The sequence below is a fragment of the Festucalex cinctus genome, chromosome 17 (assembly GCF_051991245.1).
Source record: "Festucalex cinctus isolate MCC-2025b chromosome 17, RoL_Fcin_1.0, whole genome shotgun sequence".
NCBI classification, from domain to species: Eukaryota; Metazoa; Chordata; class Actinopteri; order Syngnathiformes; family Syngnathidae; genus Festucalex; species Festucalex cinctus.
In genome coordinates this window covers 851,718-872,393 of record NC_135427.1, presented here as the reverse complement: position 1 = coordinate 872,393, position 20,676 = coordinate 851,718, and the positions used below count along the sequence as shown (strand labels likewise).

Here is a 20,676-nt window from a genome sequence, read left to right as displayed (position 1 = left end):
TCATTTTTTGTTAGGAAAAAAAAAGACTTACTATACCTGGTCATTTTTTGTTAGAAAAAAAAAGCCTTACTATACATGGTCGTTTTTTTGTCGGAAAAAAAAAAGCCTTACTATACATGGTCATTTTTTATTAGAAAAAAAAGTCTTACTATACATGGTCATTTTTTGTTAGAAAAAAAAGCCTTACTATACATGGTCATTTTTTATTAGAAAAAAAAGCCTTACTATACATGGTCATTTTTTTGTCAGAAAAAAAAGCCTTACTATACATGGTTATTTTTTATTAGAAAAAAAAGCCTTACTATACATGGTCATTTTTTGTTAGGAAAAAAAAGCCTTACTATACATGGTCATTTTTTGTCGGAAAAAAAGCCTTACTATACATGGTCGTTTTTTTTTGTCGGAAAAAAAAGCCTTACTATACATGGTCGTTTTTTTGTCGGAAAAAAAAGCCTTACTATACATGGTCGTTTTTTTGTCGGGAAAAAAAAGCCTTACGATACATGGTCGTTTTTTTGTCGGAAAAAAAGCCTTACTATACATGGTCGTTTTTTTTTGTCGGAAAAAAAAGCCTTACTATACATGGTCGTTTTTTTTTTTGTCGGAAAAAAAAAGCCTTACTATACATGGTTGTTTTTTATCGAAAAAAAAAAGCCTTACTATACATGGTTGTTTTTTATCGGAAAAAAAAGCCTTACTATACATGGTCGTTTTTTTGTCAGGAAAAAAAAGCCTTACTATACATGGTCGTTTTTTTGTCGGAAAAAAAAGCCTTACTATACATGGTCGTTTTTTTGTCTGAAAAAAAAGCCTTACTATACATGGTCGTTTTTTTGTCGAAAAAAAAAGCCTTACTATACATGGTCGTTTTTTATCAGAAAAAAAAGCCTTACTATACATGGTCGTTTTTTTGTCGTAAAAAAAAGCCTTACTATACATGGTCGTTTTTTTGTCGGGAAAAAAAGCCTTACTATACATGGTTGTTTTTTTTGTCGGAAAAAAAAGCCTTACTATACATGGTCGTTTTTTTGTCGGAAAAAAAAGCCTTACTATACATGGTCGTTTTTTTGTCGGAAAAAAAGCCTTACTGTACATGGTCGTTTTTTTGTCGGAAAAAAAAGCCTTACTATACATGGTCGTTTTTTATCAGAAAAAAAAAAGCCTTACTATACATGGTCGTTTTTTTTGTCGGAAAAAAAAAAGCCTTACTATACATGGTCGTTTTTTTGTCGGAAAAAAAAGCCTTACTATACATGGTCGTTTTTTTGTTTGATAAAAAAAAAGCCTTACTATACATGGTCATTTTTTATTAGAAAAAAAAGCCTTACTATACATGGTCATTTTTTGTTAGGAAAAAAAAAGACTTACTATACCTGGTCATTTTTTGTTAGAAAAAAAAAGCCTTACTATACATGGTCGTTTTTTTGTCGAAAAAAAAAAAGCCTTACTATACATGGTCATTTTTTATTAGAAAAAAAAGTCTTACTATACATGGTCATTTTTTGTTAGAAAAAAAAGCCTTACTATACATGGTCATTTTTTATTAGAAAAAAAAGCCTTACTATACATGGTCATTTTTTTGTCAGAAAAAAAAGCCTTACTATACATGGTTATTTTTTATTAGAAAAAAAAGCCTTACTATACATGGTCATTTTTTGTTAGGAAAAAAAAGCCTTACTATACATGGTCATTTTTTGTTAGAAAAAAAAAAGCCTTACTATACATGGTCGTTTTTTTGTCGGAAAAAAAAGCCTTACTATACATGGTCGTTTTTTTGTCGGGAAAAAAAAGCCTTACGATACATGGTCGTTTTTTTGTCGGAAAAAAAGCCTTACTATACATGGTCGTTTTTTTTTGTCGGAAAAAAAAGCCTTACTATACATGGTCGTTTTTTTTTTTGTCGGAAAAAAAAAGCCTTACTATACATGGTTGTTTTTTATCGAAAAAAAAAAGCCTTACTATACATGGTTGTTTTTTATCGGAAAAAAAAGCCTTACTATACATGGTCGTTTTTTTGTCAGGAAAAAAAAGCCTTACTATACATGGTCGTTTTTTTGTCGGAAAAAAAAGCCTTACTATACATGGTCGTTTTTTTGTCTGAAAAAAAAGCCTTACTATACATGGTCGTTTTTTTGTCGAAAAAAAAAGCCTTACTATACATGGTCGTTTTTTATCAGAAAAAAAAGCCTTACTATACATGGTCGTTTTTTTGTCGTAAAAAAAAGCCTTACTATACATGGTCGTTTTTTTGTCGGGAAAAAAAAGCCTTACTATACATGGTTGTTTTTTTTGTCGGAAAAAAAAGCCTTACTATACATGGTCGTTTTTTTGTCGGAAAAAAAAGCCTTACTATACATGGTCGTTTTTTTGTCGGAAAAAAAGCCTTACTGTACATGGTCGTTTTTTTGTCGGAAAAAAAAGCCTTACTATACATGGTCGTTTTTTATCAGAAAAAAAAGCCTTACTATACATGGTCGTTTTTTTGTCGGAAAAAAAAGCCTTACTATACATGGTTGTTTTTTTTGTCGGAAAAAAAGCCTTACTATACATGGTCGTTTTTTTGTCGGAAAAAAAAAGCCTTACTATACATGGTCGTTTTTTTGTCGGAAAAAAAAGCCTTGCTATACATGGTCGTTTTTTATCAGAAAAAAAAGCCTTACTATACATGGTTGTTTTTTTTGTCGGAAAAAAAAGCCTTACTATACATGGTCGTTTTTTGTCGGGAAAAAAAAGCCTTACTATACATGGTCGTTTTTTTGTCGGGAAAAAAAAGCCTTACTATACATGGTCGTTTTTTTGTCGGGAAAAAAAAGCCTTACTATACATGGTCGTTTTTTGTCAGGAAAAAAAAGCCTTACTATACATGGTCGTTTTTTTTGTCGGAAAAAAAGCCTTACTATACATGGTCGTTTTTTTTGTTTGAAAAAAAAAAGCCTTACTATACATGGTCGTTTTTTTTGTCGGAAAAAAAGCCTTACTATACATGGTCGTTTTTTTTGTTTGAAAAAAAAAAGCCTTACTATACATGGTCGTTTTTTTGTCGGAAAAAAAAGCCTTACTATACATGGTCATTTTTTTGTCAGAAAAAAAAGCCTTACTATACATGGTCGTTTTTTTGTCGGAAAAAAAAGCCTTACTATACATGGTCGTTTTTTTGTCGGAAAAAAAAGCCTTACTATACATGGTCGTTTTTTTGTCGAAAAAAAAAGCCTTACTATACATGGTCGTTTTTTTGTTTGAAAAAAAAAAGCCTTACTATACATGGTCATTTTTTATTAGAAAAAAAAGCCTTACTATACATGGTCATTTTTTGTTAGAAAAAAAAAAGCCTTACTATACATGGTCGTTTTTTTGTCGGAAAAAAAAGCCTTACTATACATGGTCATTTTTTATTAGAAAAAAAAGTCTTACTATACATGGTAATTTTTTGTTAGAAAAAAAAGCCTTACTATACATGGTCATTTTTTATTAGAAAAAAAAGCCTTACTATACATGGTCATTTTTTGTTAGAAAAAAAAAAGCCTTACTATACATGGTCGTTTTTTTGTCGGAAAAAAAAGCCTTACTATACATGGTCGTTTTTTTGTCGGAAAAAAAAGCCTTACTATACATGGTCCTTTTTTTGTCGGAAAAAAAAGCCTTACTATACATGGTCGTTTTTTTGTTTGAAAAAAAAAAGCCTTACTATACATGGTCATTTTTTATTAGAAAAAAAAGCCTTACTATACATGGTCATTTTTTGTTAGAAGAAAAAGCCTTACTATACATGGTCATTTTTTGTTAGAAAAAAAAAAGCCTTACTATACATGGTCGTTTTTTTGTCGGAAAAAAAAGCCTTACTATACATGGTCGTTTTTTTGTCGGAAAAAAAAGCCTTACTATACATGGTCATTTTTTATTAGAAAAAAAAGTCTTACTATACATGGTCATTTTTTGTTAGAAAAGAAAGCCTTACTATACATGGTCATTTTTTTGTCAGAAAAAAAAGCCTTACTATACATGGTCGTTTTTTATTAGAAAAAAAAGCCTTACTATACATGGTCATTTTTTGTTAGAAAAAAAAGCCTTACTATACATGGTCATTTTTTGTTAGAAAAAAAAGCCTTAGTATACATGGTCATTTTTTTGTCAGAAAAAAAAGCCTTACTATACATGGTCATTTTTTATTAGAAAAAAAAGCCTTACTATACATGGTCATTTTTTGTTAGAAAAAAAGCCTTACTATACATGGTCATTTTTTGTTAGAAAAAAAAAAAGCCTTACTATACATGGTCGTTTTTTTTGTCGGAAAAAAAAGCCTTACTATACATGGTCGTTTTTTTGTCGGAAAAAAAAGCCTCACTATACATGGTCGTTTTTTTGTCGGAAAAAAAAGCCTTACTATACATGGTCGTTTTTTTGTCGAAAAAAAAAAGCCTTACTATACATGGTCGTTTTTTTTGTCGGAAAAAAAAAGCCTTACTATACATGGTCGTTTTTTTGTCGGAAAAAAAAGCCTTACTATACATGGTCGTTTTTTTGTTTGAAAAAAAAAAAGCCTTACTATACATGGTCATTTTTTATTAGAAAAAAAAGCCTTACTATACATGGTCATTTTTTGTTAGAAAAAAAAAGCCTTACTATACCTGGTCATTTTTTGTTAGAAAAAAAAAGCCTTACTATACATGGTCGTTTTTTTGTCGGAAAAAAAAAGCCTTACTATACATGGTCATTTTTTATTAGAAAAAAAAGTCTTACTATACATGGTCATTTTTTGTTAGAAAAAAAAGCCTTACTATACATGGTCATTTTTTATTAGAAAAAAAAGCCTTACTATACATGGTCATTTTTTTGTCAGAAAAAAAAGCCTTACTATACATGGTTATTTTTTATTAGAAAAAAAAGCCTTACTATACATGGTCATTTTTTGTTAGGAAAAAAAAGCCTTACTATACATGGTCGTTTTTTGTTAGAAAAAAAAAAAGCCTTACTATACATGGTCGTTTTTTTGTCGGAAAAAAAAGCCTTACTATACATGGTCGTTTTTTTGTCGGAAAAAAAAGCCTTACTATACATGGTCGTTTTTTTGTCGGAAAAAAAAGCCTTACTATACATGGTCGTTTTTTTGTCGGGAAAAAAAAAAACCTTACTATACATGGTCGTTTTTTTGTCGGAAAAAAAAGCCTTACTATACATGGTCGTTTTTTATCAGAAAAAAAAAAGCCTTACTATACATGGTCGTTTTTTTTGTCGGAAAAAAAAAAGCCTTACTATACATGGTCGTTTTTTTGTCGGAAAAAAAAGCCTTACTATACATGGTCGTTTTTTTGTTTGATAAAAAAAAAGCCTTACTATACATGGTCATTTTTTATTAGAAAAAAAAGCCTTACTATACATGGTCATTTTTTGTTAGGAAAAAAAAAGACTTACTATACCTGGTCATTTTTTGTCGGAAAAAAAAAAGCCTTACTATACATGGTCGTTTTTTTGTCGGAAAAAAAAAAGCCTTACTATACATGGTCATTTTTTATTAGAAAAAAAAGTCTTACTATACATGGTCATTTTTTGTTAGAAAAAAAAGCCTTACTATACATGGTCATTTTTTATTAGAAAAAAAAGCCTTACTATACATGGTCATTTTTTTGTCAGAAAAAAAAGCCTTACTATACATGGTTATTTTTTATTAGAAAAAAAAGCCTTACTATACATGGTCATTTTTTGTTAGGAAAAAAAAGCCTTACTATACATGGTCATTTTTTGTTAGAAAAAAAAAAGCCTTACTATACATGGTCGTTTTTTTGTCGGAAAAAAAAGCCTTACTATACATGGTCGTTTTTTTGTCGGGGAAAAAAAAGCCTTACGATACATGGTCGTTTTTTTGTCGGAAAAAAAGCCTTACTATACATGGTCGTTTTTTTTTGTCGGAAAAAAAAGCCTTACTATACATGGTCGTTTTTTTTTTTGTCGGAAAAAAAAAGCCTTACTATACATGGTTGTTTTTTATCGAAAAAAAAAAGCCTTACTATACATGGTTGTTTTTTATCGGAAAAAAAAGCCTTACTATACATGGTCGTTTTTTTGTCAGGAAAAAAAAGCCTTACTATACATGGTCGTTTTTTTGTCGGAAAAAAAAGCCTTACTATACATGGTCGTTTTTTTGTCTGAAAAAAAAGCCTTACTATACATGGTCGTTTTTTTGTCGAAAAAAAAAGCCTTACTATACATGGTCGTTTTTTATCAGAAAAAAAAGCCTTACTATACATGGTCGTTTTTTTGTCGTAAAAAAAAGCCTTACTATACATGGTCGTTTTTTTGTCGGGAAAAAAAGCCTTACTATACATGGTTGTTTTTTTTGTCGGAAAAAAAAGCCTTACTATACATGGTCGTTTTTTTGTCGGAAAAAAAAGCCTTACTATACATGGTCGTTTTTTTGTCGGAAAAAAAGCCTTACTGTACATGGTCGTTTTTTTGTCGGAAAAAAAAGCCTTACTATACATGGTCGTTTTTTATCAGAAAAAAAAGCCTTACTATACATGGTCGTTTTTTTGTCGGAAAAAAAAGCCTTACTATACATGGTTGTTTTTTTTGTCGGAAAAAAAGCCTTACTATACATGGTCGTTTTTTTGTCGGAAAAAAAAAGCCTTACTATACATGGTCGTTTTTTTGTCGGAAAAAAAAGCCTTGCTATACATGGTCGTTTTTTATCAGAAAAAAAAGCCTTACTATACATGGTTGTTTTTTTTGTCGGAAAAAAAAGCCTTACTATACATGGTCGTTTTTTGTCGGGAAAAAAAAGCCTTACTATACATGGTCGTTTTTTTGTCGGGAAAAAAAAGCCTTACTATACATGGTCGTTTTTTTGTCGGGAAAAAAAAGCCTTACTATACATGGTCGTTTTTTGTCAGGAAAAAAAAGCCTTACTATACATGGTCGGTTTTTTTGTCGGAAAAAAAGCCTTACTATACATGGTCATTTTTTATTAGAAAAAAAAGCCTTACTATACATGGTCATTTTTTGTTAGAAAAAAAAAAGCCTTACTATACATGGTCGTTTTTTTGTCGGAAAAAAAAGCCTTACTATACATGGTCATTTTTTATTAGAAAAAAAAGTCTTACTATACATGGTAATTTTTTGTTAGAAAAAAAAGCCTTACTATACATGGTCATTTTTTATTAGAAAAAAAAGCCTTACTATACATGGTCATTTTTTTGTCAGAAAAAAAAGCCTTACTATACATGGTCATTTTTTATTAGAAAAAAAAAAAGCCTTACTATACATGGTCGTTTTTTTGTCGGAAAAAAAAGCCCTACTATACATGGTCGTTTTTTTGTCGGGAAAAAAAAGCCTTACTATACATGGTCGTTTTTTTGTCGAAAAAAAAAAGCCTTACTGTACATGGTCGTTTTTTTGTCGGGAAAAAAAAGCCTTACTATACATGGTCGTTTTTTTGTCGAAAAAAAAAAAGCCTTACTATACATGGTCGTTTTTTTGTCGGAAAAAAAAGCCTTACTATACATGGTCATTTTTTGTTAGAAAAAAAAAAGCCTTACTATACATGGTCGTTTTTTTGTCGGAAAAAAAAGCCTTACTATACATGGTCGTTTTTTTGTCGGAAAAAAAAGCCTTACTATACATGGTCGTTTTTTTGTCGGAAAAAAAAGCCTTACTATACATGGTCGTTTTTTTGTCGAAAAAAAAAAGCCTTACTATACATGGTCGTTTTTTTTGTCGGAAAAAAAAAGCCTTACTATACATGGTCGTTTTTTTGTCGGAAAAAAAAGCCTTACTATACATGGTCGTTTTTTTGTTTGAAAAAAAAAAGCCTTACTATACATGGTCATTTTTTGTTAGAAAAAAAAAGCCTTACTATACATGGTCGTTTTTTTGTCGGAAAAAAAAGCCTTACTATACATGGTCATTTTTTGTTAGAAAAAAAAAAGCCTTACTATACATGGTCGTTTTTTTGTCGGAAAAAAAAGCCTTACTATACATGGTCGTTTTTTTGTCGGAAAAAAAAGCCTTACTATACATGGTCCTTTTTTTGTCGGAAAAAAAAGCCTTACTATACATGGTCGTTTTTTTGTTTGAAAAAAAAAAGCCTTACTATACATGGTCATTTTTTATTAGAAAAAAAAGCCTTACTATACATGGTCATTTTTTGTTAGAAGAAAAAGCCTTACTATACATGGTCATTTTTTGTTAGAAAAAAAAAAAGCCTTACTATACATGGTCGTTTTTTTGTCGGAAAAAAAAGCCTTACTATACATGGTCGTTTTTTTGTCGGAAAAAAAAGCCTTACTATACATGGTCATTTTTTATTAGAAAAAAAAGTCTTACTATACATGGTCATTTTTTGTTAGAAAAGAAAGCCTTACTATACATGGTCATTTTTTTGTCAGAAAAAAAAGCCTTACTATACATGGTCGTTTTTTATTAGAAAAAAAAGCCTTACTATACATGGTCATTTTTTGTTAGAAAAAAAAGCCTTACTATACATGGTCATTTTTTGTTAGAAAAAAAAGCCTTAGTATACATGGTCATTTTTTTGTCAGAAAAAAAAGCCTTACTATACATGGTCATTTTTTATTAGAAAAAAAAGCCTTACTATACATGGTCATTTTTTGTTAGAAAAAAAGCCTTACTATACATGGTCATTTTTTGTTAGAAAAAAAAAAAGCCTTACTATACATGGTCGTTTTTTTTGTCGGAAAAAAAAGCCTTACTATACATGGTCGTTTTTTTGTCGGAAAAAAAAGCCTCACTATACATGGTCGTTTTTTTGTCGGAAAAAAAAGCCTTACTATACATGGTCGTTTTTTTGTCGAAAAAAAAAAGCCTTACTATACATGGTCGTTTTTTTTGTCGGAAAAAAAAAGCCTTACTATACATGGTCGTTTTTTTGTCGGAAAAAAAAGCCTTACTATACATGGTCGTTTTTTTGTTTGAAAAAAAAAAAGCCTTACTATACATGGTCATTTTTTATTAGAAAAAAAAGCCTTACTATACATGGTCATTTTTTGTTAGAAAAAAAAAGCCTTACTATACCTGGTCATTTTTTGTTAGAAAAAAAAAGCCTTACTATACATGGTCGTTTTTTTGTCGGAAAAAAAAAGCCTTACTATACATGGTCATTTTTTATTAGAAAAAAAAGTCTTACTATACATGGTCATTTTTTGTTAGAAAAAAAAGCCTTACTATACATGGTCATTTTTTATTAGAAAAAAAAGCCTTACTATACATGGTCATTTTTTTGTCAGAAAAAAAAGCCTTACTATACATGGTTATTTTTTATTAGAAAAAAAAGCCTTACTATACATGGTCATTTTTTGTTAGGAAAAAAAAGCCTTACTATACATGGTCATTTTTTGTTAGAAAAAAAAAAGCCTTACTATACATGGTCGTTTTTTTGTCGGAAAAAAAAGCCTTACTATACATGGTCGTTTTTTTGTCGGAAAAAAAAGCCTTACTATACATGGTCGTTTTTTTGTCGGAAAAAAAAGCCTTACTATACATGGTCGTTTTTTTGTCGGAAAAAAAAAAACCTTACTATACATGGTCGTTTTTTTGTCGGAAAAAAAAGCCTTACTATACATGGTCGTTTTTTTGTCGGAAAAAAAAGCCTTACTATACATGGTCATTTTTTTGTTAGAAAAAAAAAGCCTTACGATACATGGTCATTTTTTGTTAGAAAAAAAAGGCTTACTATACATGGTCGTTTTTTTGTCAGAAAAAAAACCCTTACTATACATGGTCATTTTTTATTAGAAAAAAAAGTCTTACTATACATGGTCATGTTTTGTTAGAAAAAAATAGCCTTACTATAAATGGTCATTTTTTGTTAGAAAAAAAAAGCCTTAGTATACATGGTCATTTTTTTGTCAGAAAAAAAAGCCTTACTATACATGGTCATTTTTTAATAGAAAAAAAAGCCTTACTATACATGGTCATTTTTTGTTAGAAAAAAAAAGCCTTTCTATACATGGTCGTTTTTTTGTCGGAAAAAAAAGCCTTACTATACATGGTCGTTTTTTTGTTGGAAAAAAATTCTTACTATACATTGTCATTTTTTGTCAGAAAAAAAAGCCTTACTATACATGGTCATTTTTTTGTCGGAAAAAAAAGCCTTACTATACATTGTCGTTTTATTGTCGAAAAAAAAAAAAGCCTTACTATACCTGGTCGTTTTTTTGTCGGAAAAAAAAAGCCTTACTATACATGGTCGTTTTTTTGTCGGAAAAAAAGAGCCTTACTATACATGGTCGTTTTTTGTTAGAAAAAAATAGTCTTATTATACATGGTCATTTTTTTGTTAGAAAAAAAAGCCTTACTATACATGGTCATTTTTTGTTAGAAAAAAAAGGCTTACTATACATGGTCGTTTTTTTGTCAGAAAAAAAAGCCTTACTATACATGGTCATTTTTTATTAGAAAAAAAAGTCTTACTATACATGGTCATGTTTTGTTAGAAAAAAATAGCCTTACTATAAATGGTCATTTTTTGTTAGAAAAAAAAAGCCTTAGTATACATGGTCATTTTTTTGTCAGAAAAAAAAGCCTTACTATACATGGTCATTTTTTAATAGTAAAAAAAGCCTTACTATACATGGTCATTTTTTGTTAGAAAAAAAAAGCCTTTCTATACATGGTCGTTTTTTTGTCGGAAAAAAAAGCCTTACTATACATGGTCGTTTTTTTGTCGGAAAAAAAAGCCTTACTATACATGGTCATTTTTTTGTCGGAAAAAAAAGCCTTACTATACATGGTCATCTTTTTGTCAGAAAAAAAAAGCCTTACTATACATAATCATTTTTTATTAGAAAAAAAAGCCTTACTATACATGGTCATTTTTTGTTAGAAAAAAAAAGCCTTACTATACATGGTCGTTTTTTTGTCGGAAAAAAAAGCCTTACTATACATGGTCGTTTTTTTGTCGGAAAAAAAAGCCTTACTATACATGGTCATTTTTTATTAGAAAAAAAAGTCTTACTATACATGGTCATTTTTTGTTAGAAAAAAAAGCCTTAGTATACATAGTCATTTTTTTGTCAGAAAAAAAAGCCTTACTATACATGGTCATTTTTTATTAGAAAAAAAAGCCTTACTATACATGGTCATTTTTTGTTAGAAAAAAAAGCCTTACTATACATGGTCATTTTTTTGTCGGAAAAAAAAGCCTTACTATACATGGTCGTTTTTTTGTCGGAAAAAAAAGCCTTACTATACATGGTCGTTTTTTTGTCGGAAAAAAAAGCCTTACTATACATGGTCGTTTTTTTGTCGGAAAAAAAAGCCTTACTATACATGGTCGTTTTTTTGTCGAAAAAAAAAAAGCCTTACTATACATGGTCTTTTTTTTGTCGGAAAAAAAAGCCTTACTATATACATGGTCGTTTTTTTGTTTGAAAAAAAAAAGCCTTATTATACATGGTCATTTTTTATTAGAAAAAAAAGCCTTACTATACATGGTCATTTTTTGTTAGAAAAAAAAGCCTTACTATACATGGTCATTTTTTGTTAGAAAAAACAAAGCCTTACTATACATGGTCGTTTTTTTGTCGGAAAAAAAAGCCTTACTATACATGGTCATTTTTTATTAGAAAAAAAAGTCTTACTATACATGGTCATTTTTTGTTAGAAAAAAAAGCCTTACTAGACATGGTCGTTTTTTTGTCGGAAAAAAAAGCCTTACTATACATGGTCGTTTTTTTGTTTGAAAAAAAAAAAGCCTTACTATACATTGTCATTTTTTGTTAGAAAAAAAAGTCTTACTATACATGGTCATTTTTTGTTAGAAAAAAATAGCCTTACTATACATGGTCATTTTTTGTCAGAAAAAAAAAAAGCCTTACTATACATGGTCATTTTTTGTTAGAAAAAAAAAAAGCCTTACTATACATGGTCGTTTTTTTAGCGGAAAAAAAAGCCTTACTATACATGGTCATCTTTTTGTCAGAAAAAAAAGCCTTACTATACATAATCATTTTTTATTAGAAAAAAAAGCCTTACTATACATGGTCATTTTTTGTTAGAAAAAAAAAGCCTTACTATACATGGTCGTTTTTTTGTCGGAAAAAAAAGCCTTACTATACATGGTCGTTTTTTTGTCGGAAAAAAAAGCCTTACTATACATGGTCATTTTTTATTAGAAAAAAAAGTCTTACTATACATGGTCATTTTTTGTTAGAAAAAGAAGCCTTAGTATACATAGTCATTTTTTTGTCAGAAAAAAAAGCCTTACTATACATGGTCATTTTTTTGTCAGAAAAAAAAGCCTTACTATACATGGTCATTTTTTGTTAGAAAAAAAAGCCTTACTATACATGGTCATTTTTTTGTCGGAAAAAAAAGCCTTACTATACATGGTCGTTTTTTTGTCGGAAAAAAAAGCCTTACTATACATGGTCGTTTTTTTGTCGGAAAAAAAAGCCTTACTATACATGGTCGTTTTTTTGTCGGAAAAAAAAGCCTTACTATACATGGTCGTTTTTTTGTCGAAAAAAAAAAAGCCTTACTATACATGGTCGTTTTTTTGTCGGAAAAAAAAGCCTTACTATATACATGGTCGTTTTTTTGTTTGAAAAAAAAAAGCCTTATTATACATGGTCATTTTTTATTAGAAAAAAAAGCCTTACTATACATGGTCATTTTTTGTTAGAAAAAAAAGCCTTACTATACATGGTCATTTTTTGTTAGAAAAAACAAAGCCTTACTATACATGGTCGTTTTTTTGTCGGAAAAAAAAGCCTTACTATACATGGTCATTTTTTATTAGAAAAAAAAGTCTTACTATACATGGTCATTTTTTGTTAGAAAAAAAAGCCTTACTAGACATGGTCGTTTTTTTGTCGGAAAAAAAAGCCTTACTATACATGGTCGTTTTTTTGTTTGAAAAAAAAAAGCCTTATTATACATGGTCATTTTTTATTAGAAAAAAAAGCCTTTCTATACATGGTCATTTTTTGTTAGAAAAAAAAGCCTTACTATACATGGTCATTTTTTTGTCGAGAAAAAAAAAGCCTTACTATACATGGTCATTTTTTGTTAGAAAAAAAAAGCCTTACTATACATGGTCGTTTTTTTGTCGGAAAAAAAAGCCTTACTATACATGGTCATTTTTTTGTTTGAAAAAAAAAAGCCTTATTATACATGGTCATTTTTTATTAGAAAAAAAAAGCCTTACTATACATGGTCATTTTTTTGTCAGAAAAAAAAAGCCTTACTATACATGGTCATTTTTTATTAGAAAAAAAAGCCTTACTATACATGGTCATTTTTTGTTAGAAAAAAAAGCCTTACTATACATGGTCATTTTTTGTTAGAAAAAAAAAAGCCTTACTATACATGGTCGTTTTTTTGTCAGAAAAAAAAGCCTTACTATACATGGTCGTTTTTTTGTCGGAAAAAAAAGCTTTACTATACATGGTCGTTTTTTTGTCGGAAAAAAAAGCCTTACTATACATGGTCGTTTTTTTGTCGAAAAAAAAAAGCCTTACTATACATGGTCGTGTTTTTGTCGGAAAAAAAAGCCTTACTATACATGGTCGTTTTTTTGTCGGAAAAAAAAAGTCTTACTATACATGGTCATTTTTTTGTTAGAAAAAAAAGCCTTACTATACATGGTCATTTTTTGTTAGAAAAAAAAGGCTTACTATACATGGTCGTTTTTTTGTCAGAAAAAAAAGCCTTACTATACATGGTCATTTTTTATTAGAAAAAAAAGTCTTACTATACATGGTCATTTTTTGTTAGAAAAAAAAAAGCCTTACTATACATGGTCGTTTTTTTGTCAGAAAAAAAAGCCTTACTATACATGGTCGTTTTTTTGTCGGAAAAAAAAGCTTTACTATACATGGTCGTTTTTTTGTCGGAAAAAAAAGCCTTACTATACATGGTCGTTTTTTTGTCGAAAAAAAAAAGCCTTACTATACATGGTCGTGTTTTTGTCGGAAAAAAAGCCTTACTATACATGGTCGTTTTTTTGTCGGAAAAAAAAAGTCTTACTATACATGGTCATTTTTTTGTTAGAAAAAAAAGCCTTACTATACATGGTCATTTTTTGTTAGAAAAAAAAGGCTTACTATACATGGTCGTTTTTTTGTCAGAAAAAAAAGCCTTACTATACATGGTCATTTTTTATTAGAAAAAAAAGTCTTACTATACATGGTCATGTTTTGTTAGAAAAAAATAGCCTTACTATAAATGGTCATTTTTTGTTAGAAAAAAAAAGCCTTAGTATACATGGTCATTTTTTTGTCAGAAAAAAAAGCCTTACTATACATGGTCATTTTTTAATAGAAAAAAAAGCCTTACTATACATGGTCATTTTTTGTTAGAAAAAAAAAGCCTTTCTATACATGGTCGTTTTTTTGTCGGAAAAAAAAGCCTTACTATACATGGTCGTTTTTTTGTCGGAAAAAAATTCTTACTATACATTGTCATTTTTTTGTCAGAAAAAAAAGCCTTACTATACATGGTCATTTTTTTGTCGGAAAAAAAAGCCTTACTATACATTGTCGTTTTTTTGTCGAAAAAAAAAAAAGCCTTACTATACCTGGTCGTTTTTTTGTCGGAAAAAAAAGCCTTACTATACATGGTCATTTTTTGTTAGAAAAAAAAAAGCCTTACTATACATGGTCGTTTTTTTGTCGGAAAAAAAAGCCTTACTATACATGGTCGTTTTTTTGTCGAAAAAAAAAAAGCCTTACTATACATGGTCGTTTTTTTGTCGGAAAAAAAAGCCTTACTATACATGGTCGTTTTTTTGTTTGAAAAAAAAAAGCCTTATTATACATGGTCGTTTTTTATTAGAAAAAAAAGCCTTACTATACATGGTCATTTTTTGTTAGAAAAAAAAGCCTTACTATACATGGTCATTTTTTGTTAGAAAAAACAAAGCCTTACTATACATGGTCGTTTTTTTGTCGGAAAAAAAAGCCTTACTATACATGGTCATTTTTTATTAGAAAAAAAAGTCTTACTATACATGGTCATTTTTTGTTAGAAAAAAAAGCCTTACTAGACATGGTCGTTTTTTTGTCGGAAAAAAAAGCCTTACTATACATGGTCGTTTTTTTGTTTGAAAAAAAAAAAGCCTTACTATACATTGTCATTTTTTGTTAGAAAAAAAAGTCTTACTATACATGGTCATTTTTTGTTAGAAAAAAATAGCCTTACTATACATGGTCATTTTTTGTCAGAAAAAAAAAAGCCTTACTATACATGGTCATTTTTTGTTAGAAAAAAAAAAAGCCTTACTATACATGGTCGTTTTTTTAGCGGAAAAAAAAGCCTTACTATACATGGTCATCTTTTTGTCAGAAAAAAAAGCCTTACTATACATAATCATTTTTTATTAGAAAAAAAAGCCTTACTATACATGGTCATTTTTTGTTAGAAAAAAAAAGCCTTACTATACATGGTCGTTTTTTTGTCGGAAAAAAAAGCCTTACTATACATGGTCGTTTTTTTGTCGGAAAAAAAAGCCTTACTATACATGGTCATTTTTTATTAGAAAAAAAAGTCTTACTATACATGGTCATTTTTTGTTAGAAAAAGAAGCCTTAGTATACATAGTCATTTTTTTGTCAGAAAAAAAAGCCTTACTATACATGGTCATTTTTTTGTCAGAAAAAAAAGCCTTACTATACATGGTCATTTTTTGTTAGAAAAAAAAGCCTTACTATACATGGTCATTTTTTTGTCGGAAAAAAAAGCCTTACTATACATGGTCGTTTTTTTGTCGGAAAAAAAAGCCTTACTATACATGGTCGTTTTTTTGTCGGAAAAAAAAGCCTTACTATACATGGTCGTTTTTTTGTCGGAAAAAAAAGCCTTACTATACATGGTCGTTTTTTTGTCGAAAAAAAAAAAGCCTTACTATACATGGTCGTTTTTTTGTCGGAAAAAAAAGCCTTACTATATACATGGTCGTTTTTTTGTTTGAAAAAAAAAAGCCTTATTATACATGGTCATTTTTTATTAGAAAAAAAAGCCTTACTATACATGGTCATTTTTTGTTAGAAAAAAAAGCCTTACTATACATGGTCATTTTTTGTTAGAAAAAACAAAGCCTTACTATACATGGTCGTTTTTTTGTCGGAAAAAAAAGCCTTACTATACATGGTCATTTTTTATTAGAAAAAAAAGTCTTACTATACATGGTCATTTTTTGTTAGAAAAAAAAGCCTTACTAGACATGGTCGTTTTTTTGTCGGAAAAAAAAGCCTTACTATACATGGTCGTTTTTTTGTTTGAAAAAAAAAAGCCTTATTATACATGGTCATTTTTTATTAGAAAAAAAAGCCTTTCTATACATGGTCATTTTTTGTTAGAAAAAAAAGCCTTACTATACATGGTCATTTTTTTGTCGAGAAAAAAAAAGCCTTACTATACATGGTCATTTTTTGTTAGAAAAAAAAAGCCTTACTATACATGGTCGTTTTTTTGTCGGAAAAAAAAGCCTTACTATACATGGTCATTTTTTTGTTTGAAAAAAAAAAGCCTTATTATACATGGTCATTTTTTATTAGAAAAAAAAGCCTTACTATACATGGTCATTTTTTTGTCAGAAAAAAAAAGCCTTACTATACATGGTCATTTTTTATTAGAAAAAAAAGCCTTACTATACATGGTCATTTTTTGTTAGAAAAAAAAGCCTTACTATACATGGTCATTTTTTGTTAGAAAAAAAAAAGCCTTACTATACATGGTCGTTTTTTTGTCAGAAAAAAAAGCCTTACTATACATGGTCGTTTTTTTGTCGGAAAAAAAAGCTTTACTATACATGGTCGTTTTTTTGTCGGAAAAAAAAGCCTTACTATACATGGTCGTTTTTTTGTCGAAAAAAAAAAGCCTTACTATACATGGTCGTGTTTTTGTCGGAAAAAAAAGCCTTACTATACATGGTCGTTTTTTTGTCGGAAAAAAAAAGTCTTACTATACATGGTCATTTTTTTGTTAGAAAAAAAAGCCTTACTATACATGGTCATTTTTTGTTAGAAAAAAAAGGCTTACTATACATGGTCGTTTTTTTGTCAGAAAAAAAAGCCTTACTATACATGGTCATTTTTTATTAGAAAAAAAAGTCTTACTATACATGGTCATTTTTTGTTAGAAAAAAAAAAGCCTTACTATACATGGTCGTTTTTTTGTCAGAAAAAAAAGCCTTACTATACATGGTCGTTTTTTTGTCGGAAAAAAAAGCTTTACTATACATGGTCGTTTTTTTGTCGGAAAAAAAAGCCTTACTATACATGGTCGTTTTTTTGTCGAAAAAAAAAAGCCTTACTATACATGGTCGTGTTTTTGTCGGAAAAAAAGCCTTACTATACATGGTCGTTTTTTTGTCGGAAAAAAAAAGTCTTACTATACATGGTCATTTTTTTGTTAGAAAAAAAAGCCTTACTATACATGGTCATTTTTTGTTAGAAAAAAAAGGCTTACTATACATGGTCGTTTTTTTGTCAGAAAAAAAAGCCTTACTATACATGGTCATTTTTTATTAGAAAAAAAAGTCTTACTATACATGGTCATGTTTTGTTAGAAAAAAATAGCCTTACTATAAATGGTCATTTTTTGTTAGAAAAAAAAAGCCTTAGTATACATGGTCATTTTTTTGTCAGAAAAAAAAGCCTTACTATACATGGTCATTTTTTAATAGAAAAAAAAGCCTTACTATACATGGTCATTTTTTGTTAGAAAAAAAAAGCCTTTCTATACATGGTCGTTTTTTTGTCGGAAAAAAAAGCCTTACTATACATGGTCGTTTTTTTGTCGGAAAAAAATTCTTACTATACATTGTCATTTTTTTGTCAGAAAAAAAAGCCTTACTATACATGGTCATTTTTTTGTCGGAAAAAAAAGCCTTACTATACATTGTCGTTTTTTTGTCGAAAAAAAAAAAAGCCTTACTATACCTGGTCGTTTTTTTGTCGGAAAAAAAAGCCTTACTATACATGGTCATTTTTTGTTAGAAAAAAAAAAGCCTTACTATACATGGTCGTTTTTTTGTCGGAAAAAAAAGCCTTACTATACATGGTCGTTTTTTTGTCGAAAAAAAAAAAGCCTTACTATACATGGTCGTTTTTTTGTCGGAAAAAAAAGCCTTACTATACATGGTCGTTTTTTTGTTTGAAAAAAAAAAGCCTTATTATACATGGTCGTTTTTTATTAGAAAAAAAAGCCTTACTATACATGGTCATTTTTTGTTAGAAAAAAAAGCCTTACTATACATGGTCATTTTTTGTTAGAAAAAACAAAGCCTTACTATACATGGTCGTTTTTTTGTCGGAAAAAAAAGCCTTACTATACATGGTCATTTTTTATTAGAAAAAAAAGTCTTACTATACATGGTCATTTTTTGTTAGAAAAAAAAGCCTTACTAGACATGGTCGTTTTTTTGTCGGAAAAAAAAGCCTTACTATACATGGTCGTTTTTTTGTTTGAAAAAAAAAAAGCCTTATTATACATGGTCATTTTTTATTAGAAAAAAAAGCCTTACTATACATGGTCATTTTTTGTTAGAAAAAAAAGCCTTACTATACATGGTCATTTTTTTGTCGAAAAAAAAAAAGCCTTACTATACATGGTCATTTTTTGTTAGAAAAAAAAAGCCTTACTATACATGGTCGTTTTTTTGTCGGAAAAAAAAGCCTTACTATGCATGGTCGTTTTTTTGTCGGAAAAAAAAGCCTTACTATACATGGTCATTTTTTTGTTTGAAAAAAAAAAGCCTTATTATACATGGTCATTTTTTATTAGAAAAAAAAAGCCTTACTATACATGGTCATTTTTTTGTCAGAAAAAAAAAGCCTTACTATACATGGTCATTTTTTATTAGAAAAAAAAGCCTTACTATACATGGTCATTTTTTGTTAGAAAAAAAAGCCTTACTATACATGGTCATTTTTTGTTAGAAAAAAAAAAGCCTTACTATACATGGTCGTTTTTTTGTCAGAAAAAAAAGCCTTACTATACATGGTCGTTTTTTTGTCGGAAAAAAAAGCTTTACTATACATGGTCGTTTTTTTGTCGGAAAAAAAAGCCTTACTATACATGGTCGTTTTTTTGTCGAAAAAAAAAAGCCTTACTATACATGGTCGTTTTTTTGTCGGAAAAAAAAGCCTTACTATACATGGTCGTTTTTTTGTCGGAAAAAAAAAGCCTTACTATACATGGTCATTTTTTTGTTAGAAAAAAAAGCCTTACTATACATGGTCATTTTTTGTTAGAAAAAAAAGGCTTACTATACATGGTCGTTTTTTTGTCAGAAAAAAAAGCCTTACTATACATGGTCATTTTTTATTAGAAAAAAAAGTCTTACTATACATGGTCATGTTTTGTTAGAAAAAATCTTTTTTTATCCATCCATCCATCCATCGTCTTCCGCTTATCCGAGGTCAGGTCGCGGGGGCAGCAGCTTGAGGAGGGAAACCCAGACCTCCGTCTCCCCAGCCACTTCAACCAGCTCCTGCGGCGGGATCCCAAGGCGTTCCCAGGCCAGCCGAGAGACATCGTCTCTCCAGCGTGTCGTGGGTCTTCCGGACATGCCTGGAACATCTCTCCAGGGAGGCGTCCAGGAGGCATCCGAACCAATGCCCGAGCCACCTCAGCTGGCTCCTCTCAACGCGGAGGAGCAGCAGCTCGACTCTTGAGTCCCTCCCGGATGACCGAGCTTCTCATCTCTAAGGGAGAACCCGGACACCCTGCGGTGGAAACTCATTTCAAACTCATGTTATTTTAATAATAAAAAAAAAAACTTACTATACATGTTCCTTTTTTTTTAATTAAAAAAAAAAGCCTTACTATACATTTTCATTTTTTTAAACAAAATAAAAGCCTTATACGTGGTTGTCTTTTATTTATGAAATAAAAAAAGCCTTACTATACATGGTCGTTTTTTTGTTTGAAAAAAAAAAGCCTTACTATACATTGTCATTTTTTGTTAGAAAAAAAAGTCTTACTATACATGGTCATTTTTTGTTAGAAAAAAATAGCCTTACTATACATGGTCATTTTTTGTCAGAAAAAAAAAAAGCCTTACTATACATGGTCATTTTTTGTTAGAAAAAAAAAAGCCTTACTATACATGGTCGTTTTTTTAGCGGAAAAAAAAGCCTTACTATACATGGTCATCTTTTTGTCAGAAAAAAAAGCCTTACTATACATGGTCATTTTTTGTTAGGAAAAAAAAGCCTTACTATACATGGTCGTTTTTTGTTAGAAAAAAAAGGCTTACTATACATGGTCGTTTTTTTGTCAGAAAAAAAAGCCTTACTATACATGGTCGTTTTTTTGTCGGAAAAAAAAACCTTACTATACATGGTCGTTATTTTGTCGGAAAAAAAAGCCTTACTATACATGGTCATTTTTTATTAGAAAAAAAAGCCTTACTATACATGGTTATTTTTTGTTAGAAAAAAAAAAGCCTTATGAAACATGATCGTTTTTTTGTCGGAAAAAAAAGCCTTACTATACATTGGTGTATTTTTTTTGTCGGAAAAAAAAAGCCTTACTATACATGGTCGTTTTTTTGTCTGGAAAAAAAAGCCTTACTATACATGGTCGTTTTTTTGTCGGGAAAAAAGCCTTACTATACATGGTCATTTTTTGTTAGAAAAAAAAAAGCCTTACTATACATGGTCATTTTTTAATAGAAAAAAAAGCCTTACTATACATGGTCATTTTTTGTTAGAAAAA

The 20,676-nt window shown here is 29.2% G+C and overlaps 1 protein-coding gene across 2 annotated transcripts in view; it reads left to right on the top strand.

Annotated features, from left to right (window-relative positions):
• LOC144005088 (uncharacterized) overlaps positions 1–19,802 on the top strand; it is a 128,638-nt gene extending 108,836 nt beyond the window's left edge. For both annotated transcript variants that reach the window (XM_077503000.1, XM_077502999.1), the window contains exon 2: positions 19,381–19,802. In XM_077503000.1, coding sequence (XP_077359126.1) covers positions 19,381–19,631 — 251 coding nt within the window. In that variant the 3' untranslated portion in view covers positions 19,632–19,802. The remainder of the gene's footprint in view (positions 1–19,380) is intronic.
• The last annotated feature ends 874 nt before the right edge of the window (positions 19,803–20,676 follow it).